This window comes from Centrocercus urophasianus, unplaced genomic scaffold, assembly GCF_019232065.1.
Source record: "Centrocercus urophasianus isolate 14NV4802_14NV808 unplaced genomic scaffold, USGS_Curo_1.0 seq_17, whole genome shotgun sequence".
NCBI classification, from domain to species: Eukaryota; Metazoa; Chordata; class Aves; order Galliformes; family Phasianidae; genus Centrocercus; species Centrocercus urophasianus.
This window is the reverse complement of record NW_024884722.1, coordinates 6,356,573-6,381,233: the sequence shown is the minus strand read 5'-3', so window position 1 is coordinate 6,381,233 and position 24,661 is coordinate 6,356,573. Positions and strand designations below refer to the sequence as shown.

Below are 24,661 nucleotides of genomic sequence, written 5' to 3'. Positions count from 1 at the left end.
AGCCGAAATGCACATGGTGGGTTGGTTTCCCATCCCAAAACCAAGACAGCCACATCTGTGGCAAGAACAATTCGAAGGCAAAGGAAGCTGGGAATCAGTGCTACCCACTTCAACCTGTAAAGGTTTACATTTGTACTAAGATTCCTGCATTTGTTTAACCTTTTATCTTCTTAAGAGAGACTGCATCTTGAAAAAGTCATACATCTCTAAATCACAGAATCTTTTAGGGTGGAAAAGACCTTCACGATCACCAAGCCCAACCACCAACCTGATGTACTAAGTCCCACCACTAAGCCACATCCCTTAGTGTCACACTCACATCTCTCCAACGTCTCTTAAATCCCCTCCAGGGATGGAGACTCCACCACTGCCCTGGGCAGCTCCTTCCAATGCAGAACCACCCCAAATTTTTCCCACCATCCAGTTTAACCTCCCCTGGCACTATGGGAGACCATCGCCTCGCATCCTCTCACTTGTCACCTGAGGAAAGAGAAGCCCTTCATTCCCAATTAGCCTTATTAGTTATTTTCATGACATGGCAAGTATTTTCTTTCTTACAATATATACAAAAGGGTTTTCTCCACCACGAAAGAAGTGTTTCTTGCTTTTGACTTAATTCTTGCAACCAGATACATGATAACCAATTTCTCACTGGGAGTCCTGTCTATTCCAGATCTGAGGCCCACTCCTGTAATTTAAAGTACCAGCATATTCTAAACGAAAGGCCAAAACCAGACACGATGGTCATGGCAGATAACACAGAAAGGGGCTGGTGATGAACCAGCTGCAAGTTTATGACAGGTTGCACCGCGTGTTTGACACCGGACAAAAGAGACCTGTAAAATCAATTCTAATTTTAAATTAAAACAATTACTGCTTTAGTGAGGTTGGAACCCGTCTGCCTGCACAACCCTGAATATTAACTAAAGAAACTGCTGAAAGGGCAAAATAGCTACTAACAGGATTATTTGGACCAGGTGGAATTTAACCAATTGATGGATTAGTTCCGACTCTGCCACCTGCTCAACAATTATCTGCTGAGTATCCTCATCAATGCTAGAAACGTCAGTCAGGGCTGGGGGAATCCGTGGAAACTGCAACAAAGGCAGACCACAAAGGATGAACACCTATCCTCCTCTTTGTACAATCTGCAAGTGCTGTACAAACCAGCTGCACATCTTTCCCCTGAGTTTACAAACTGAAGCTCTGAAGTGCAGAAAATCTGTGAGCCACGTTCCATCAAAAGTCTGAACAAAAACTGGGGAGGGAGGCAGGGATGGGAGCGAAATCCTGACAATAATAAAGGCTTTTCTTCTGACCTCAATGAAGCCACACCTCATTCTCTGACCCCTGCTTTAACCATCACCCTACAGAGCATTCGCTGCAGCTGGTTTCTGTTTACACCAGAGCCACAAAAAATTCTTCCTAATTGAAAAAAAGGTTAGAAAGCAATCCTGTCGGTGTCAAGTCCCTGGGAACTGCAAGTCTAGTTCAAGCAATGCTGAGGGTACGACTCGATGCTTTCCAACTAACTCTTCTCCCAGGAGCAAAATGAGGCCAAAGGAAATGCTTTAATACCCGTGTGCTGCTACATTTCTATTAAGCTATTACTCATTTCAGTACTCACTACATAAATACTTGTCTTAGCTACAGTTTGAAGGGCAGAATAACATCCAAATACTGCAGCACTGCTATTTTAAGGCAATCAGTGGCAGCACAAAGTGAAAGAAAAGTCGAGGGCAAACACTGCAAGTAGAATAAAACTACGTACGTATCAAGGCAGAGACAAAATCTGGAAGCTTAAAGAGAAAAGAAAACAAGAGCAGTCAACTGACCAGCTGGCCCTGATGTCAAATCCAGCTCCATCTCCTCCACACCCTATCAGGGAATCAATAAATCAACCTCATGGTGTGGTAAAGCACCCATTTACATATGCCATAATCTACAGGAGCCAATGTCTTTTGCAATACAGATAACCTGTGGCCTTATATTGCTGCCTTCGTATGTGCATTGAGTCCCCAAGAGAGGCAGGATCAAGGTACTTGTATCTCCCCAAGGGAACAAACAGCCTGTATGGAGGACTTCATGTGATGTGGGAGAGAGAGTGATCTTGCCTGATTATAGTTCAATAGAGCACTAAGTGGCTCTAAGTTCAGGGGGCACTCTGGATTTGAAACGCAAGACCAAGCGGGTGTTTTAGTTCAATGGCTAATAAGGAAAAATATGTATACATACACACTTCAAACTTCCTAACTGCTGAACTGTGCTGTATTATCAAGGACATCTAGGCTCGTGAGCTTCACTGCATACGAATATTACAGCAGGAAACAATGCCTAGTGTTGGGGGGGGGGGGGTTGACAGAAGAGTTGATAAACAGACACACCTCATTAAAGCACATTACGAAACTCAGCCATAGTTTGGACATTGACCTAGAAATGCTCTTCCCACACTCAGGCTCAATGCTACGTATCGAGGAGTGACATTAGCCCAGTGTGAGTTACAAAGGCTGCGTGTTCTAGTGGGTTCATAGGTTTCTGAAGCACTACTCAGGAAAAAAAGCTACAACAAATGAATGGTTCTGAAGGTAACTTCCTTCAGCACATGCTTAGCTTTAAGTGCACACGTCATTACTCAGATCTGAAAATTCTCTATCAGGTGCTTATACTCCTGTCTTGGATCGGACCTACTCCTATAGAGAATTACCACCCTGAGATGTCAAACAGAAAGACAAGATTACTAAAACAGCTAATAGGAAGGGAACGGACGGCACACAGTGAGATTCTCTTTAACAAAGAACATGAGTTATGGGAAACCAGAGCATTTCCAGTAATTCCACAGATTGGGATTTTCAAAAGAGCTAACGACTAACCCCAGATTTTCAAACTACCACAGAACCAACCTGACTGTCAATCAGGACCACAGGTTTAAGCAACACAGAGCAATGGGCAGCCAACAGTCACTACCCTCTTTCCAGATGATCTATAATATTTTATGAAAGAGAAGGAAAACTCTTCATTTTTTTCTCCCAGAGTAAGTGCCTGAACAGTAAAATACAACAACAAAAAATAGGGGGGGGGGGAGAAAATAAAGGAGAGACCACAGAGTTTCCTATATACCTCTGTAAATCTGTCACCATTTCACAAACTTGTTCCTGGGTAAAAGCTTGATGAAACATATTAGTGTTGGATCATGCTTCAAAAGTTCTAACATCCAAGCTTAGGAGAACTGAAGCACTAACCACTCTCTTTAATTATTATTTCCAGTTCAATCAGCTGGACTGCAAATTAATTATCTTCAGACACCAGTTTCTGTCAAAGCATCCTTGGCAACGCAGAGTGCTGTACTTGTAAGCAGAGAGAGTTGCTCTATGAGTGCTGGCTTTGCAGTACCCTCTCACAGATGTAGCACATTAACACAAAAGTCCTCATGAATTAACCCAAAAGTCACAATTGCATCCAATGAAGAGTTCTTCCAGAGCCTGCACACAAAGCACTGAGATAACCGAACTCATAGCACATAATCAATCCTATGAGTAGTGCAGACATCTGTGAAAAAATACAGTAATTTTTCCTGAGTGATATAAAATGACAGCCACCTTTTACCATTCGATTCTGGAAGATTCAATCTCAGATTAAGTAATGCATCAGCTATGCACTGGTGCAGGTAAAGGGTAAAGACAGTTTGAGGGGAACAAATTAATAAGTAGTGAGAATTGGAGCAAAGGCAGGGAAAAGATGAACAAGGCGTATTACAGACTCACTTTGTTTTTAATCTATCTGGATGACAGTTCTGAGTGCAACTTCTTGAATCACAAAATACTTTACAGATAACCATAAACATTTGGGAAACCAAAGAGAGTAAGAGGAACCCACCAGATCAGATCAGCAGTTTGACACTCCATTTGTGTTTACCTGAGATGCAGGGTAGAGATAGGAACAGCTCACAGCTAACTGGGAGCACGCTGCCTCTTCTCAGGGAGGCTTCCGAAGTAACTTTAGGTGCAGCTGTCAGCCCTGTGCCAGCATACACAACTGTAATACACTGTTACCTTTCAAAATATTGTTGCAAGGCTGGCTGTACGCTTAATCAACCATTTATGCCAGAAATTTTCCCTTAAACCCCTAGGATTTTTACATTGTTAAGACCTTCAATTTACATCTTGCACTGTGTTCCACCCCTTTTGGCTTGCTTTGGCTGGATGTATTGTACTTTGCTCATCTTTGTGGAAGAGTGCTTTTCAGGGCTAGCCTCTATATTATTGCAATGGCCTTCAAGATACTCTCTTCCTTCCTTTGTTTGCTTATAAACTGCTCTACAAAGAGCTGAGAGATCTTAAAGTGTCTCTTAAAACATGACACTAGAATTCTAGTTAAGCCTGCCAAGATTCCTGTGTTAACAACCCTGTTTTATTCAGGTAGGTACAGCTTTTTCCATGCCCCCACCCCTTACACACTCTATTTATTTAGTTCTTTTATGCAGATTCCTGCACCTTTCATAGTGGATTGTGACTCACTTCAAACCCTTTTCTTTTTCCTTCCCGCTCTCCACACTGTGGCTGACAATATTTACTCAGTTTCTTTAAAATCTCTAAAGAGCATGAATTCTAATGTGTGAAGGTGGATCATTTTTGATTAATTAAATATATATTATGGTGGTGCCAGCAGCATGACTATAATTAAAGCTGCATTGGATTTTATTCTATTTTATTTTTTTTAATCAAAAGCTGATTTTCAAGTGTTCTCTCACTCCCCGGTGCACTTGCTCCCTCTCTGTCTTTTCTCTCACCCCATCTGCATTTGCTTCTGCACACACACTCACTCCCCTTCCCATCCTCTCAGACCGGCAGCCCCAGTTGCTCACATCCTGTGGCAAATCCCCATCTCCTGTCAGAAGCACAGGACAGAAAGGGCATCATTTGGAGCACAGCTGTGGCAGCTGCTCGTGGCCTCCACTGCTTCAGAGCTCTGCATATGCTACGTCCACAGCTAGGTAATTGGAGACATCACAAACTGAAACAACACAGTAAAATATACTACTCTAAAGTCACTGCAGTGATGAGGCACAGACAAGCACACAAGTCTGAGCCTATTTCCCATCTCAAAGTGCTCCAGGGGCGCAAGGGTTCAGGCCACACACCACGCTGTCGGCAGCCACCACGAAGCACCTGGGGGAGCTCTGCACGGCCCGGCCCAGTGCGTGGGGATGGACAACATGACCTTTAAAGGTCCCTTCCGACTCGAAGGATTCTATGATATTTCATTGGTGAATATTTCCATCTTAACACAATGGCATGAAATAAAAAAAACAAATAACCTGGTTAGCAAATAACCAGAATTTCTTTGGTGTTGCATTTAACAGCTGGAGTGTCAGTTCATTATTCAACACTCAGAAAATACCTTGATATATCTTCCAAAATGAATGTCTGAATGCCACAGTTATGCATCTGAACAAAAGCAACATTCTAGGCCTGGAGTACCAGATATTATTCTTGAATGACCCAAAAGCCAGCTCAACTATGCAGTTACAAATTACTCACATCTGAGAGATGCAAGACCTTTACACACAATCTTCTATTGTCAGCTAATGAACAGAAGCACATAATTGTTCTATACAGAAGATAAAGCAACAGTATGAAATGTGAGACAGATATTGTAATAATGCACGCTAAATGAACATGCTTCATTCTCAGGAAGTTGTTTCCTGAAAATATTAATTGTACAGATATCACAGCCAACCAAACTTGCTCATAAAACAAGAATGACTGCACAGCCTCATAAGATTCTTTAAAATGCCTTGTTAATATATTTAGCATAAAATATGGGTAATGAAGTGTTACAGGTTTCCCAAATTTTAGAAATGCTTAGTTACCAGTCTGTGCCTTCTGTGGCACAAACTGATAACAGTCTTAAAAAAATCAAAACAAATATTTAATAAAAATAGGCAACATTTTACTTAAAAACTTATGGCTGCTAATAAATGCTTCTATCTTAAATAACCTTAATGGAATTTGAAGATTTTTTATTTCTAAAAGAAAAACAAACAAAAAAAAACCCACCACAGCAAAATTTCAATGTGCAAATGGCACTGAAGCCGTGGCAAAGGGAGGTGGGCAGTTCTGTCCTGCACAGGAATGTGGGCTCCATCTCACACAGCTCTGTGTAACTGGGCTTTGAAGGATGCGCTACGTCTCTATGACTTCTGAAATTGCTCCTCTTGAGGAATTTTTCTCTAATATCTCTTGATTTTAACAACATCCTACTAAGTCCAGTCTCACATCACAAATTTGGAAAGGATATTTTTTTTACTAGTAAACTATTTGCATTTTTCTTATTTCTTTTGGAGCAAAAATGTGTCGGCCGCCTTTGCTTTGCCTGAAGTACAGTTACATGTCAGACACGTGGCAGAGGTCCTGACAACAGGCAGGAGATGGCAGCTATAGTTTTCCTGAGAGGTCAATATGGTGACCTTGCAAAGGGGAATATGGGAAAGAGGTGCAATAGGTGCAATGAGGAGAAAGAGGAGCAGTACCTTGGCTCAGCTGCTGTGAAGTTCTTCAGCCTTTACACAGCACAGTCAGAGAGAGCACACATGACAGAGAGATCACGAGCAGTATCTGCTCGACTTCATCACCACTAGTTTCCAGCTTTTCTAATTTGCATACAGTTTCATCTCAATTCCACAAAACATTTTGCTTAAAATGTTCCTATATCATTCTATTCATACCCCAAAAAAATCAAACAGCCAGCACAAAACACAATATTAACAGAACACAATAAGCACATTCAGTGTTCTCCATACAGTTTCAAAATTACTAACATGCCCTTGTTTACCAGCCCTGACTGGATGCATTTAGATCTAGGGCAGTAAAAAAATTATTCCCACCAAAAAAAGGGTGAGGAAAAAAAAGCAGCAGCAAAGATAAAAAGCAAAAGAACTCTCTATGTGAAGCTGATTTCCTCAAGGCTAAAGATTTGCCTCTAGCAGCCATAGTTTTGAAATCTGAAATCAGATGTTTCCCTTATTTACAGTGTTTCAATAATGACAACGCACAATTCTGATTATAACGGCCTTCAAAAGCAGAGCTCCTGGTAAAACAATTATTTAGGAAGTCCAACTATTACTAAGAAAAACATTGCACACAAGGCATAGGTTAGAAAAGTCTGAAATATAGCGCAAGTGCAGAACTCTCAAAATCCAGAGTGCAAACAGAAAATGCACCTGGGGGAAAAAAAATTATATAGCTTTGGTCTATCAACAGAATGACAGTTTGTCAGTGTTTTCTGGGGCAAACAACACTGCCAGCTGGAAGCCATCTGAGCAATCACTAGCCATTTCATAATGCTACCCAGCACCTCATTTTCCTCTTCAAGAGTTTATATCTTTCATAGCACACAGAAGCAATTTTTCAACTCGAATGTTCCTTGCAGTAGGTAATTGAAAAGGCACGTGTTAAATAGCAGCTAAACTCACATAAACCTCAATTAATGCTCTATTTTATCACTTGGCTGTTTTAGGGTTGTTTTTTTCTTGTGAGTTTAGCTATTTTTCAAGAAAAACACAATGCTTCAATGCATCTAGAAAAGTGACTATCCTTCCCAGACCCTATCACTACGTGCAACACACTGAAATGCTGCGGCTGACTTAGCCTGCTGTAACTTGAAAGCCTCACCTGAAAAAGAGGCAAGATTGCATGGATATCACAGGATCACAGAACAGCTTGGGTTGGAAGGGACCTCAAGGATCATGAATCTCCAACCCCCCTGCCACATGCAGGGCCACCAACCTCCACATTTCATAGCAGCCCAGGCTGCCCAGGGCCCCATCCTATCTGGCCTTGAACACCTCCAGGGATGGACGGGGCATCACAGCCTCTCTGGGCAGCTGTTCCAGCACCTCACCACTCTCACAGTAAAGAACTTCACCCTGACATCCAACCTAAATCTTCCCTCCTTCAACTTAAACCTATTTCCCCTTGTCCTGCAGTTATCTATCCTTTCAAAAAGTTGATTCCCCTCCTGTCTGTAGGCTCCCTTTAGGTACTTAAAGGCTGCAATGAGGTCACCCCGCAGCCTTCTTTTCTCCAGGCTGAACAAGCCCAGCTCCCTCAGCCTGTCCTCATAGGGGAGGTGCTCCAGCCCCCTGATCATCTTTGTGGCCCTCCTCTGGACCCTCTCCAACAGCTCCCTGTCTTTCTTGTACTGGGGGCTCCAGATCTGGACTCAATACTCCAGATGGGGCCTCACAAGAGCAGAGAGGGACAATCGCCTCCCTGTCCCTCTTTTGATGCAGCCAAGGATACCATTTGCCTTCTGAGCCGCAAGGGCACACTGCTGGCTCATGTTAAGTTTTTCACCTGTCAAGACCCCCAGGTCCTTCTCCACAGGGCTGCTCCCAAGAACCACTCCTTCCAGTCTGATAACTGTGGAATGCTTTATAAGTTCTGTAAAATACTAAATCCATTTCACATATGAAATATATGCTAGTTAAGTGGTACATGGAAATTCAAAGACAGCTGTTGCATGAGCCAGGAATTGACATCTAATGGGCTTGCTGGGCTTTGGATGACTAAAAGAGATTAAAAGAGATCCCTTTTTCTGGATTACTCACCTCTTGGGCAAATGATTCTGCTTTCTTCCGTAAGTTCTTTTCCAGTTCAAAGTTTACATGAAGCTCTTCATACTCCTCTACTGCTAGCACGGACACTGTTTACAAGAAAGAAAGAAAATCAGAAGTAAAAGCAGAATGGATAACAAACCACAGTGTGAGAAGAAAATACCGAAAATACTGCTTGATTTATGCAGATAGGCTCTGATTCTTCAGTACCGCGACTTTTTGAATGAAGTTGTAAATGAGTTTTTCTTTCCTGTGTACAGCCCACGTTGCAGTGTTTATCCTCTTTGCTCTAAACCTCACTATATATACACAAAAGCTGATCTTCTGAACAGAGTAACACTCCTCCTGTCCTTCACTGCTGAGCAAAGTTACTGCTGCGCTGACTTGTGGACTCAAAATCAAAAGGCTGTACCACAAAATCAGGTGCTTGAAAACCTATTGGAAAGCAGTTTCACCTCTTCTTTCATGACTGTTCCACAAAGAAGCATGCTAGCTTAGTTTAGATAGGTATATTCCAAGTTGCCAAGTTACAGCTCCACAGACATGCCATTCTTGCATGAGTACACATCTTGCAGAGTAAAGTTTGACACCTGGGTGTTATTAAGCTTACAGACTAAATATTATAAGCTACTACCTTAAAAAGTATACAAGAAAATACAAGAAAATACAGCTTACATGCGCAAAACTAAAAACTGAGACTTAAAAAATATACTTGCTTTGACGGATAATTCTCACAGAATACTGCTCTTCTCATCACTGCTCTTTAGATGAAAGAAAAGGATAACAGATTCTCTGTCCTAGGAAATCTTCAAGCAAAGCATCCAGGCAGACACGAAAATTCAATTTGTCTCCCCTTTCCTTCCCTGTTGCTCCAGGGTTGTTAATTCTTTTTAATGAATAAAGACAGAGCACCTTCTGGTGGAACCCAGCCTCAAAACTCCAGTAACAGACACTGAGTACCACAGATCATATTTTGCTTCTGTGTGTGAGAGCAATCAAAGCCTCAGGGGAGCCCTGCTCAAACTACCAATCATTACTATGCATGTTGGAGGAAACTGTATTTGCCAGCCTCAGTCGAGTGAGGTTTGGAATTTCCCTTCACAATATGATTTCATGGGGCCAGAATAACAGGCAAACATGAACTAAGGGGTGGTTCTTTTGATTGTACTCAGGAAAAATGAAAACATTTTGGAAATCTTTAATCTGTAACACCATTGCAACAAAAGCTTCTTCAGGCTAGTCTGTTTAACCAATCTAACCAAAGATTGATGTTTTAAGAGTCTTCAAGTATAGCCTGTCACAGGCTCAAGCAGTGCAGACACATGAGAGACAAGAGAACGCCTGAAAGCTTGCAGAACACGCACTACTAAGCAAATCTCTTCTCCCTATACCAAAGGGTACCTGCAGAATCCACAGAAGGTAAAATACTGTCCCACTAGGAGTTCATACATTTCTCTGTAATTCAACACTCATTTGTTTCTTTGAAAACACAGGCTGTGCATTTTGTATACTTTTTTCCAAAGAAAAAGAGAGCATTATTAGCAAAAGGCTACAGCATGATCGGAATCTTCATCACTTCAAAGACTGCACTTCCGTGCTTTCACCATGGCTGTGCCCTGCCTGCAGCTGGATGCAAGTCCTCCCGTGCGATACTGGCAGCCTTGGCAATTCCCTTCACTACCTGACAAACATTTCAGAACACAATCAAGTTGCTTTGAGAGCTTTTATCTTCTCGTATGCGCAGACAGAACATTACTGCAGAGGAAGAACCTGAAGATAAATTGGAACAATTTTAGGCAATGGGAAGATGGCTGTCTGCCGTTTCTACCACAGAGAAAAAGTTTTCCTACTCTCCCATTCAACCTGCTATTTATTCTGCATGCTTCCACAAATCAGGAAGTCTAGAACTGTCCATGCATTTATGCAGTGCCTACAGCAATAAGGCCAAAATTCATTTCTAGACTGCAGTCACTGTTCCGCAATACAATTCTTCATACTATTATATAAAAATTCTGAAATAATATTATAAACTTCTGCAAAGGCTATATTTTAGATAATCTACTGAAGCAACATACCTCTGTTACATTTTTCCAACAGTTTTTGCTGTTTATTAACTTCTGTTGTCAAAGCAGCCTTTTCTTCTTTCACTTTATTCACCTATAAGATTACAAAGAACAAATAAAAAACAAGGCTGTTTTAGTTAGAGGCATAAGGCACATTACATAACGTAAGCAACATTTTGCTTTCAGTAATTCTGTTCCTTAGTACTGTCTTGATGCTGTGGCTTCCTGTGGGATGGAAAGAATTTTGATTCCAACTTACAGACCCCTATCACAAGCAGGATTAAAGGGGCTTCCATGGCCCATTCTCACAGCATGTATCATCCCCAGCTACAACACATTTTCAGCCTTTCTGGATGAGGCACCACAGCACCTGGTTAAAAAATTACTACTTTGCCCTTGACTGCTTGCCTCTTAATACAGACAGGCTGCTGGTTTTTAGTTTTGTTTTTAGTTTTTTTTTTTTTTTACCCTGAGCTCTGTTCATTGTCCAAGAGCTGTCAGCTGTGTCTTTCTGAATTCAAGTGTTGCACAGACAGGAAGAACCACTAAGTCCTGATTTGCATCAGTACATGGCTTATCCAGTTTTCAAACAGGAATGAAATTCTGCTGGCTCAGAAAGCCAATTTGCTGGTCTAATTACCACGACAGGGCACTGCCAATGGCTAAACTCAAGGACATGTTCAATGAAGTAGCAGCAAAAAGTATTTATTGCACATGCACAGGTTTAAGAAAGAAAAAAGAAAAGTACAACAGCAGGCTGATACATGAGGGGGAATGTCAGGCAGGGGAGGTAAGAATGAAAATACATGCACTGGAACACATAATGAAGAGACATCTGTGAGTAATAGCAGCAAGACTGGACTCTGATGTAGAAAGTCTCTTCTAGATGTGTACTCCAAATGCACCATCATATGGGCAGGCTGGCAGGACTTTCGATTTGACAGTATTCAATTAACTTCACAACTGAGCTTTTTTAGCAAAATTAGATACAAAAAGTACTGACTACACACTAATGTGGTCTCGCCTTCCACGGTACAATACATACTTCTTCAATTACTTCTACAAGTTTGCACCTCAGGTTTTCCAGTTCAATGGCTAAGGTCTTCTTTTCCTCATGAACAGATATGATTTGATCTCGCAGCTCTACAGTTTGAGGAAGGAAATGAAAAATATATTTTTATTTTATTCTTGGGAGAAAACAACAAAAGAAACGTCATATCAGTGTAAGCAAACACAAAACGACCTTGAGCAAAGCACTGGACGTATTCAAGGCACATCTGCAATAATTTAGGAACTTTGTGCAATTGTTAAGTAGTAGATACCTAACTGGCCTCCAGTTCCAGATTTACCCTATTGTGGCACCCCGCCTTGTTCAGTGCTGATTCATTTTGTGCTATAAAAGGACCAATTCTGTCACTGCAAAGCATCCTCAGTCCTACTCAGGAGACTGTCACATCACAGAGGCTCTGGTACTCAGGTAGCAGAAAGCAATTTTTAATAGGCATCCTTTGGAACAAATTAATGCACTTCAGTTCTTTTTGGATCATGAGTTCTTGTCACAAGGGAAATAAACAAAACAACAGGCAGTTAATACTTGGGAGATTTGCACTGAAGAAATTGTCCTGAACAGCTGCCAATTTTTGGTCTTTGTAACATTATGGGAACAGAGTCAGAATATAACCTTTACTGATGGAAGAGTTAATGCTTGTAATTTTCCCCTCAGAATTTTTGTTCCTGAATTATGAAAATATGAAATAAATTAAATTCACAATGGAACAAACCATTTGATTATAATCACTTCCTAACAGGAGATCAGTTTGCATACATAATATATCACGGTTTAGGTTAACATAAAAACACCACAAAAACACAAATTTATTGATATATATTAGCTTTCAGTAAGTGCTCTCATTTCCCACCTGCTACCAGTATTTCATGACACTGCTGCTCACCAAACACCAGCCACCAGTTAAGAAAACTGTTGCCAATCAATTGCAAACAATGACAACATACTGGATGTCATTTTTTTTTTGTTTCCAATCTTCAAAATCTCAAGTGCCCACACCCCCCCTTCCAATTCAAGAGATTTATTTTCCTCTCAATTAATGGCACATGATGTAAAGATGACTGGCTTTTCCCAAAAGATTCTTGAACCAAGTCTCCTTTTTTTCTGCATGCTTTTCAATGAAATTACTGTGAAAAAGTTCTCTCACTGAAATGCATGGTAACTGGATTAGTTCAGGTACACCTATCAACCTCTATATACAGAGAATGAGGCATATTCAAATATATCTAAATCTTCATAAATGCATAAATGTTTATTTTCCCAGACAAGGTACATACTAAGCTGCTTTATCAGCACAGTCAAGTTTTCAGTTCTTGTTACATCTAAAAAGAACAGCTGCAATGACAAAAAAAAAAAAAAATGCAAAACCTACAAATGAATTTAAGGAACTGATCTGAGATCACCCTCCATTTCCATCTGGAGCCCTGGCTTTGCCATCATCTCTACCTAATGGATGAACTGCCTTTCTCTATGTTTTATGTTAGGATCAAAACTTTATTCTTTCAATAAATGAGAGCATTCATCAAACCTCAAACTGTGCTTCCTTACTGATACAACTTCTAGAAAAGCAGTGGCAGTGAATCATTGAAAGAAACACCCAGTATTTTGCTGAAAAAGCTGAAAGACTTCCAGGATCTCCAACACAATGCTGCTTGAAAGCATGGACATAAACAGAAGAACAGATATCAACTTGGGCAGCACCACAGAACATTCAGGAGAGATCCAAAATCACCTCTCATTGTACGTGATCTTGCACTTTGCAGGTAATCCAAGATGTAACTAGACTTCTTCCTCAATACTAACACCAACCAGTCGGCTTAGCCTGGGGACAGAGCCTTGATATTCCTTTTTGGTACATGCTGTCAGATCACTCTGCTACCCCATACACACACACCCACTTTCCAGAGTATCTTCTCCTACATCCAATGCTTTCAAAGTACTCAGCACTTGTAAATGTAAAGTCATTAACATTTAATAAGGACAGAGAAAGAAGAAGCCAGGAGTTCTATATATTTTACATTGTTACTCATTTAATTCTTCAGCGAGGCAGAAAGCATACACAGAGAAGGCTTTCTAGGAAATCTCACATTTGGCCTTCTCACCCTCCCAAACCATCCTCTGATCTGCAGGCAGAATCTTTGCCCACTCTAACAGTATCTTGGACATCTCTTTGCAGTATAAGACAGGAGGAACTCCAGAATCTTATCTGTGATTCAGATGGGTTGCATGGTGTGCATCACAACTTCTCTGCCTCCTGTCCTACATCCTCCTGTCCATAGGATGGAAAAATACTTATTATAAGATGTCATTCTACTCTTCTATTTCTTGGGAGGTTTTTTTGTTGATTAAAAAAGAAAACTTTTAAAAACACTATTCTTTTCAGCAATATGTTGTACCCCTTCTTTAAGGCTGCATATATTTGAGACAACAATTAACAAGGTCAAGCTGAAAGTTCAAGACTGTTGTATTCACACAGCATTGTTACAGTAACAGAAAAAAAACAACCAAGACGAGTTTTTGCTTGGTTGCTCTTTTAAAGCGAACAACTTGATAAGTCTCTATCTCAAAATGCAGAATACAGGCATCCTCCTTTTCTGGAGACTCTGATATGACAACACACAGAATTACAAGGACTTCACACAGAGTTAGACTAGAAAGAATGACAGATTTTGTACATCAAAATACAAATAGCCTGTCAAAAAGGAACCAGAGACTTCTTGTATTAATACAGATTTCTCATAGCAATGAACATCCCAAACTTCACTGCTTTTCCCAGTACAGCAGTCCCTTTTTAATTTGCTTATTTGGCAGTAACTCTGGAATATACACAAAGTTTGTGTACACAAAGGTACACAATGGAAACATCAGTGGAGGGTCTTGTTTAACAAGCTCTGAAATAGTTACAATACAGTTGAATACCAAGGTGACCTCGTCCTCCTGCTTAACTTTTGCTTTGTTAGGGATATAAGGAAATATTTCTTTTAACAACTCAGTAACATTGAACTCTCTTGGCTGTGTAGATCCCTTTTTCCTACTGCACTGCAGTCTACTTTGCAGGACATATATCTATCATACCCATTATATGGTATCAGTACAGGCCTACCATGTCCTTTACAGTCTTTCCCAGAAATCTTTTGAGGACCACTCTCAGAAGCATAATTTAGAGCCAGATAGATACCTAACCCCAGGCCACCCTCCGGACCACTTTTACTATGGTGAGGTAGGCCCAGCAACAATGCTTACCTTTTATTTGCTGTTGACAATGCACAGAATTGCATGATCCAGAGTTGGCTTCCGTATCTGTGGATGGATCATCCTCATCAATGTTGATCTCTTCAGTGATAATTTCTGGGCCCAGTTTTGCCATATAAAGCATACTAATTCGTTTCAAGGTCTTATTTTCTTTGTTCAGCTGGAAGTTCAAGAGTGCAAACAGTAAGAAGCTGGTTACTCTTTCTTTAAGCTGCTGTGCAAGAAAAAAAATATTTTTCCCCCGTACTGAATGGAACAAAGAGCAAGACAAAATGACATTATTTTAATGCTCCATTCAATATTAGAATGGTCTGAAGATGGGAAGCTTCCCCTCCTTCTGTAAGCAGGCTGGAATTCAACACGATACGTCATCTATGCCCTTTTTCCATCAGGGAAGTCATTCCTTTCTCGTACTTCCAACTAGTAAACAGCCTGCATAGGCTCAAACCAAATCTACTGTTAAGCTTTCATAATGCTATGCTGTCTCTGTGATAGCTGCTTCAGCTCCAGACCGTCAAGCATGTACCAGTACCAACAGCAGCCCCACTGAATGACCTGAAGGGGCTGTGTTCTGAAAGCTTAACTAGTTTTGCCACTTCTATCAACTGGTCAAAGAAAACCTCTCACTTAGCTTCTAAACCACAAATAACAAACAATTACTAACTACCAGTGAGGACAGAATTACCACAAAATTCTGAAGAGTCACATACGTGAAATGAAAGCCGTGTCACATACCAACTCTTTATGTATCAGACCGCAAGACTGACAGAAGAAACCACTCTGGGCTGGATGCTTAAGCGCATGCCTGGTTTATAACACATCTCCCTCTTGACCAAGGTGCCAGGAAGAAACGAATACCAGGGATTACTGCAGAAGTTCACTTTCAAAGCTTCTTTCACTGTTCTACACATAACCACTCCTGCTGGCAGCTCTAAGTTGCTAACCTCAGGAGCAGACAGGTGTGCCATGGGGTGTCTGCCCACTGGCCAAGCACTCCCTGGATTCAGCTCTAAGAATGACACTCAGTTTTCCACTAACGACACACAACACATTCCAGTCAACCTACACTTCAGAAGCCCAACCTCTGCTCTGAAATAAAACATATGCTGAACAGTTAAGCTTACCCTGACCTCCTGCTTGAGCAATCACTTTTGATTCAAGCCTTTTGTCAGCCCCCTAACTAAAAGAGATTTACTCCAGTACTTCATCTCATTCCCAAAGAACAAAACTGAGAAAGTGGGAAGGGCGTATGGAACCTTACATGGTTCAGTCAGCTTAAGGCACCAAATCTGCTTCGGCAAAGCAGCCCCAGGGGACAAAGCTAGTCTCAGAATTGCCCCTGTATGCCCATTACAGAAAGAGCGCAGAGAAGAAGAAAAGTTACATAAATACATTCATTTTCTTATGTATATGCTGATTGCCTATCTTATGAATCCTAATATAGTGTCATTATGGAAACAATTAAGTAAATACCTCCAGAAAGTACATTGCTAATGCATCTAAATTAAAGTGATTTCTTGCTGGTGTGATTTTTACCATATCTAAAGATGTACTTTGGGCAGGGGATGGGGAGGAGAGGAATGGGGAAAAAAAAGCAGTCAGCATTGCTAATGAAATTTGGTTCAAAATTGCTGTAATCCATTTTCTGATGAAGTGGCTCAGATGCATTTTATACAACCAAAAATATACAACAGAGAGATAAAAACATTCTTTAATAATAATGCACTTCTGATGAGATGGAATATAGAAAATTACACACTTGCTAAATTCATCAGACTAGACGCAATCAACAGAGCAGCGGAGGTCACCTTTCCCCTGCCCTCGCTTTGCTTTCACAAACAATCACCTGAAATGTAATGCAGTGGTTGACTTTTTCCATTTGATTTAGACACTGAAATGCTCATTACTGCTTTATATCTCACACAGGACAGCTCTAAAACTTGTTTTCCATTTAACCTAAATGCATATAAAATGTTGATATCAACAAGTTGGTCTGTGACTTATTCTTCAAAAATAGCAAAAAAAAAAAATTCAAATGGGTATTCTTTTTATCCACAGCCAGGAACTGTATTTTGCATCTCACACACAGCGTTAGCTTTTGCTACTTCAAAACCATTTCACAGATCCACAGAACTATGCAAAAACATATATGGGACATGCACACAACAGCAACTTTAAAAAAAACAAAAAAGAAATCAGGTGAAATAGAAACACTGTACTTCTCACCTTAGAAGCCAAAGCCTCAGCACTTTCACGGCATGTCTTCTCAATTTCAAGATGATTCTGAATACAGTTTACTTCCTCAATAACCATGTGAGAAACTATGGGGAGAATGTGAAAATTAGTCACTGTTTTCCCGCATTTGACACACACATCCCATGATCAGAAGTATTACACCTTTTTAATTTCTATATAAAGATTGCCAAAACTGAGAAGTACATAATTACATAACCCGTATGGATAGATGGATAAGAACTGCTCTGAACACTGAATATTGGAATCACTGCTTTAAGCAACTCCCTCAAGCCATACCTGCAGCACAGACAGGGAACTGAAAAATCTAGAGTGAACTTCAGAAAGCAGAAGGCCAGCAGAAATGCTTCTGCTGATCATCGCTATTCACCTGCTTTACTTCATTAACACTCAAGGAATCAGAGTGATATCTCAAGGACTGTCTCTCAATACTGCTATCATTATTTCAATTGAAAATTGAATAATTTAGCCAGAGAGGTTGTGCATGCCCCACCACTGGAGGTGTTCAAGGCCTCCAGTAGAAAGGGGCTCTGGGCAGGCTGGTCTAGTATGAGATATGGAGGTTGATGGCACTGCTTGCGGCAGGGGCTTGGAGCTTCATGATCCCTGAGGTCCCTTCCAACCCAAGACATTCTATGAAAATTTGGCACAGATGCAGATTTTATAAAATGAGAACCTCCATATTTTTAAGCTACAAGATTAACCCAGGTGTTACAAATTGATTATTTCCACCTTCCAGTCCTCTGGTTTCAAAAGTACTACAGTAACAGAATAACAGTAATAGCAAATAGTCCTCTTATGAGACTTTTCCCTGGAACCTGAAGAGAAACACTTAAGTCCCCTTTGACATCCAGAGATCATCTTAATGGCTGCAGAACAAGGCTTCAGGACAGGAAACATAGACTGCTGGCAAGTTTCACTTAAGCACTTTTACTGATACTCAGTCAATATTAACTAATGTTATAGTTAATCATATAGGAAGCCAGCAGTACATTGGAGTACATTGCTGCCAAATCAGAAGCTGCATGAAATTAACAAGTTCTACAAAATGTGAGCAGTTTTAATGGCATTGCACAGATCATCAGAGTTGAAGGACTGCAGTTCAGTCCTCTGAAGTACTGGCTGTAACTGCCCTCCAAAGCAGGAAAAAAAGAGAAGGGGGAAACTGGGAAATCTTGGTCCACAAATTGTATTCGTAACATCTTCTAATAGCAGAACCACCACATCTTTCTTTGGTTGTCTTTTATTTCCTTTTTTTTTTTTCTGGCTTTGGAGAAGTTCTGTGCTCTAAGTATGCCATTACCAGAGGCTACATTTAATTTGGATGAGGGAAAGCTTCAGGCAATATGCGCCCATCTCTGTTCTGCTTTTATTCACTTAGCTCTAGAAGTTTGAGGCAATGAAGTGCTCTAGTCAGGATGAGGGGCCCTTGGAGATCCAGAGCAGCTCCCATTTCATAGACAGAAATCCAGTGCCCCCAAGTCAAGCTGGCAGAAGTTAGGAAACAAGGATTGGGCTCACATGGTAGAACTAGGGATTACTCTTGGTTCATTTAAACTTAATTAACCTGCAATTATGATTAACTCAGGGAAAAAAAAATCTTTCCAAATTAAATACAAAAATATATTATTTCCTAAATCTTTCCAAAGTTCTTATTATGTCAATATTAAAATTCATAAAGCAGCACTAAGTGGCCTGAAACATCTCTAACCTTGACAGTTTTTTCAGGGGTAATAATAATCCGCAGCAAATGCAGGCCAACCAAAAACCACTTAACTAATTAGTAGTTGCAGTCACCGAGAAAACATGAATCAACACTGTTATTACAAGTGGCACATTTGAGTGGCATCTAATTATGACTTGATGAGCACGATACTTGCATTATCAACATTACTACTGCATCCCATCAGGGACTAAAAGCTGCTGATGGCATTGACTGCGAGAAACTCCCACTCAATGGTACTACAGCACCCAACAATCTCCTTGGCAGGGGCACCCTCACTAAATGACATGTTAAGCGTAATTACTGGTAGACATTGTAAATAAACAGGATTGGAAGTGAAAATTGTACCAAGTGCATAAGACACAATCTGACACATTGGAAGTGGCAGCCTTAATTGAGAGTTTCTTTGACTGCTCAAGATCATTTCAACTGCATTTCTCGGAGGACAGTGATTATAACTGTGGAGACAGACGGCATAATGGTATCAGCACTGCTGACAGAGCAGTGAATTAAATTGTATCTGCTGTTGTGTGAAAGCCTTGATGAGAGGTACAGATCCTTAGTGGTCTTATCATTATAACACAATGGTCATGTTGTCATCAACCTTGCTGGCTCCAATTGAAAAGAAATGATTGTGTGTTGAAGCTTTCCCCCCCACCACCACCTTCTATCTCTTGTGCTCAATAGAACCAATTTTCAGAGAGCTATGAAATCACGCAATAGGGCCTAAAATGCAGCTGCTTGGCATACAAACGGGGCCCCATTAAACTGGAATCACACACAATATGTGTTTATGCCAGGAGAACAAATAGAAGCTGAGTACAGGCCAAGTTTATTCACAGACACAAAGCCGATGTAGCTCTTCATCAATATAATTGCCTTTTATATTGTCGTTTAAATAATGGGCTCTATTATTGCCTTAAAATCCTAATATTTCTGGCATTTTATCACTATGTTTACAAGGTATGTCCTTTAAAAACGTGAAAGGAAGATAAAAGAAACCTATAAAATTTTACAACATCAAATATTACTTCAAATTTTATGTCTTAACTAGTTGGCATTTTCTGCCACACTCTGGTATTCCTTGTATTGTAACAAAAACAAAACGGGCTTCAATTTTTCCCAGAAGAAACAGGCTTCTTAGAGAACATTCTCGCCTCACAGAATAGTTCTCTACGATCATTTGGGGCAGTAGATGAGTCCTGTTGATCTTACACCATTTTCCACAATTGTATCATGTGAAAAATTATAAAATAGAAGCAAGCAAATTCCTCTATTAACGCAGTCACCCAAAAGTACAGACCATGTGATTTCCTTATCCTGCATTAACTTCATCCACATTTCTAATGCTTCATCCTGCAGTTCACCATACTGGCACAAAGCAGACACAACAGACCACAATCCCATTGTAACTGTCTGTTCTAAGGAGCTAGTCCACCAGGATACTTCCACTCCCATTAGATGTGCTTTGTTGCTTCCAGACACCGTACAGTTTCAATAGAACCATTATCACAGAAGTGCAGAACTGAATATCAACATTTTCAAGACTAGGCAAGAAAGAACTTGCTTTGAAAGTTATCAAGAGACATCAGATCATCCTAAAAACTTCTGATGGTGTGTCTGTGATTAAAGCAATTTTTTTGCCTTCAAAATAAAAACAGTAGTAGTAGTAGTAGTAGTAGTAGCTTCAACTGTAGGATAAATCCCACTCAATCCAAGCATGTGTTACTCTCAAAGCCACTTGCACAGACCTGGTAAGACAGAGCCACTATTTTCACCACTTTGTACCTTAAAAACAACTACCTGTGTCGGAACCTGTAAACTCTGTAACAGTAGTTTGTCTGGCAATAATCGAAGTCTTATCAATAAGTTCCTTAAAATAAGAATTTGAAGGAGAAACATCAAGCGGACCTCAATCTCAGCATCCTGAACATCTCTTTATAGACTGCAGAACTATATTCTTCTTCACATCAAACAAATTTCCACTAACACGTCAACTTACTCTTCTGAAACTCCTCCAGTTTTTTGACAGCCTCATCTCGTTCTTGCTTGATTTTGTCACACTAGGAAAAGAGAAAACTGAAATGAAACATTGATCCCATTTATTTAATTAGCAGTCAATCACAACATGCAAAAATAAACAAAGATCACCTACAGGAGCAATAATGTACAGAAGCCTATCAAAGCATAGTATCTTTTTACTCTCAGTCATATTAGATTGATGGGAGCTTTAATTTAAAAGTCATCATCCAGAGCATTTCTTTACAGAGTGGCAAGTTGTACTTGATTTTTGACTTCTTCACTTCAGCGCTACTCAAAAAGCTTTAGAAAACCTATGTTATCCAAAACTGATATAAACAGTCATCCAGGTACCACGTGACATGAATGTGCTTTAAGTCCAGTTTCTTTAACACAAACAGATTTAGAAAATACGTCCATTTCTATTCGTACCACATGCAATAAAAATACCCACAGTCAATAACCAGGCACATCCAATTGAGTTTCATAACACTATCAAAAAAGGATTCGATATTAAAAAGGGAAGGATACTCATTTTCATACCATCACACTTCCATTAATTTTCAGGTTAACACCAATACTACAAAGGGTTGCAATCATCTATCTTACGATGGAAAGATGTCATCAAAGACAAAGAACAAAACAGACATTCAATAGACTTTTCTAATAAAACCCCTTTTAGAAGCAAATGAAAGAAACCACAGAAATGAGTAAACTTCACAAGAGGCACAGTGAGCGATTAACCACACTGAAAAACACATGACCCAGGGGGAAGTATGACTGGCACATAACACATCTCCCACTCATGGTGTACCAACATTCTTCCTCACACGCAGCCGTGCGTATTCAAGATCACAAATCAACTTCTGGAAAAGATCTATGTGACCGAGTTCCTCACAGTGCAACTCCTCCTGCAGTTACAATGACTCCAATCACTGGAACAGAACTGGGAAAAGAAGAAAGCTGAAATGATTTTGCTCGATTTTCAGTTTTTCCACATGAGGACCCACTTTGAGTTCGCCGGGAAAGGACCCTGCTGTTAAGTAACAAGGAGGAGAGCCTGATTCAAAGGAAGCCAAATGCCCAAGAGCCCTTCTCTCAGCCCCTAGGGACTTTGGATGAAGCCCAAAGAAGGACCTGGTCTTGGATAAGGAAAGGCTGTCACCGGTGGCACCATGGGAGCAGTCCCACTGCTAGCACTGGAAGCTACTGCTGATGGCTGCCTGCAGGAGCTGCACTTGAGCAATCTCTCCTTTTGCTGCTTCGGAGTGATGAGATGAAGGGCAGTTGCTGAGCAGGGATAAGGGTCTGTAAAACAGGGAAGAGCCGCAGAAGGAGCAAGCCATGCTGCCAAGCAGTGCCAGAGAAGGACACGCTGTTTCATCTGGCATTGTGGGGGTCAAAGAAGTTAGGAGCATCCTGCATAGGAAAGACGGAAAGGGAAACGTGTGCAAGAATCCTGCCGCTTGCTGCCCTCCCTCTCTCAGCTTCCTCAGCAGAATTTTGTCTTACCTTACCAGCAGCAGCACAGTGTAAGAACAGAAGGCAGTAAGACACAGAAAGGAAGTAGTTCTGACTGCTCCCGCACAGCACAGCTGCACTGCAAAGGAGGAGCAGCGTGAGCTGCTGCAGCTGCTGCCTCTTCACATTTTACAACAGAGACACTGTACTATACTGGCATAGTTCACCCACGGAGTTTTCTGCGCTCTGCGTGCTTACAGCCCTCTGCACATGAAGTGAGAAAGTGCTTTTTAATGCTCAGTTTAAAAATATATATATACACAAAAATTAGCATTTTAAGGATCTAATCTGTTGCCTGTGGAAGTCAGAAAGATGCTTTCCTGCAGATGGAAACCTTGATGCAGCAAGCATATCGCATCCTCTACCACAGGAGAAAAAATTCCTTTTGAAATCCCCCAGAAACACGCTGCAAAGTGTAACAGCTTTGCCTGCACAGTGAAAAGGGAAGTTAAATGACCCATTCCACTTCACCTTGAGTGCTATTTGCAGAGGGCTCCACTCGGACCACAGCAAACTAGACGATTCTCCTGATAGCTACACGTTTCTTTGCACAATCAGGGTCTGCAGTTTTGGGTCTCTGCAGAGTAATTCCTGCTCCCAGTTACAGCTTTCTGAATATTTTCCTTTGGTGGCTGCTGCGCTTCAGAATAAAAGAGCAGGAAGAAAAGGAGAGCGGCAGATTGTTGCCCTTGCTGAAATGATCAATGGAAAGCAGTTTGCCTTTTGTCTTGCAATCAGACCTGCACAAGCAAAGCCATTACACAGCCCTGCAAAAACAAAAATTAGTTTATCTTCAAACTGGCTAAAAATAAGAGAAAGTTGAGAGTATCTTTAACTCTTTGTACCATTACAACCTGAAAGTTCTGCAAGCTATTCACACAAAATGATGAAGATTTGTGACAAGAAACACTGATAGGAAATGGAGAAAAATTTCAAATGCAGATATACCAGCTGTTCTTACAAAATGCACAGAAGTCATCAAAATTCAAGACCTCTTCATTTCAAAAAGGCAGCAGAGACATATACAGCAGAATTGTTAATCAACAAGCACACCACTCATCCAAAATGTTAAAAGAGAAGCAATGTTCTACTGCTGTAAAATACGTTGCTCACTTTTCACATTCAAGTGCATGAACTGATGAAGAAAAGAGCAGTTTTCAAGCATTTATTCCCTTGTCAGAAGTAACCAACAGCTCCAAACTCAAGAATATCCTCAAATGGAATAAAAGCAGCTTACTCCTGGCTTGTCAGCCATTTCTTCTGTTTTAAACTTTATTATGCTAAGAGTTCCAACAAAATAACCATTTATACCATTTTATTTACTATGTTTAATAGCATCATTATCCCAATGTAAACCAGTGCTAATAGGCAACAGACATTTCAGTCCTGAACTAGGTACAGGAGCCAATGCAACACGAAGTCATTGCATTTGTCCATTTAGAAAGAAGTAACAGCTCCGTTTCCAAAATTCATCTTTTCAATTCCTCAATTCTTCACCTTTAAAGCAGCAGTTGTAGGACCTTTGCCAACGCAGCTCATTACGAGATTGTTCCTTTTGAGGCAAACATTCAGAGACGCTCCTTTCCTTTCTAATGCAGAGAGAACAGACTAACATGTCCACTGCTTAGAAGCACATCACCTACATGGCAAACACTGGTGCTCACACCAAACATTGCATATTCAGTGATGTGAAAGATAGTAAACAAACTTGGCCTGCACTGGGAAGGAGCACAGTAGCAAGAGAGTATCCTGCCAGCACAGGAACCTGATAGGACCAGGCGATGCTGCACAGCCAGTGCATACAGCCACCCGGAAGGCTGTGGTTTGCACACCCACTCTGCTCATCCCATGACTTTTTGCCATTAGTTTCAGGGAGGCAATTGGTGAATTTCTTCTCTGATTTTCATCTAGCAGTCATCTATTTTGCCAACTACTTTTTGCATAAGCTCCTACTGCTTTCAGTAAAAGGCCTTCAAAGGGCAAAAACAAGAAGGAGATTGTTCAGCCCAGATATTAAAATACAAGAAGTTCACATAGCAGCCATATAGTCAATTAAGCCATTGCTAAGCAACACAAGATACATTCTGTCCCTTTTACACAGATTGTACAGTTTATGCAGATTTAATGCTTGTTCTAAAATTATTAGTTTG

General features: G+C 40.6%; 1 protein-coding gene across 2 annotated transcripts in view; it reads right to left on the bottom strand.

Moving 5' to 3' along the window:
• The window catches only part of SHTN1 (shootin 1), a 60,241-nt gene that overhangs the window by 24,165 nt on the left and 11,415 nt on the right, over window positions 1-24,661 (bottom strand). For both annotated transcript variants that reach the window (XM_042818888.1, XM_042818889.1), the window contains exons 3-8: window positions 20,974-21,034; window positions 17,222-17,316; window positions 14,987-15,155; window positions 11,723-11,820; window positions 10,690-10,771; window positions 8,609-8,703 (exon numbers count right to left, since the gene is read on the bottom strand). In XM_042818888.1, coding sequence (XP_042674822.1) covers window positions 8,609-8,703; window positions 10,690-10,771; window positions 11,723-11,820; window positions 14,987-15,155; window positions 17,222-17,316; window positions 20,974-21,034 — 600 coding nt within the window. The remainder of the gene's footprint in view (window positions 1-8,608; window positions 8,704-10,689; window positions 10,772-11,722; window positions 11,821-14,986; window positions 15,156-17,221; window positions 17,317-20,973; window positions 21,035-24,661) is intronic.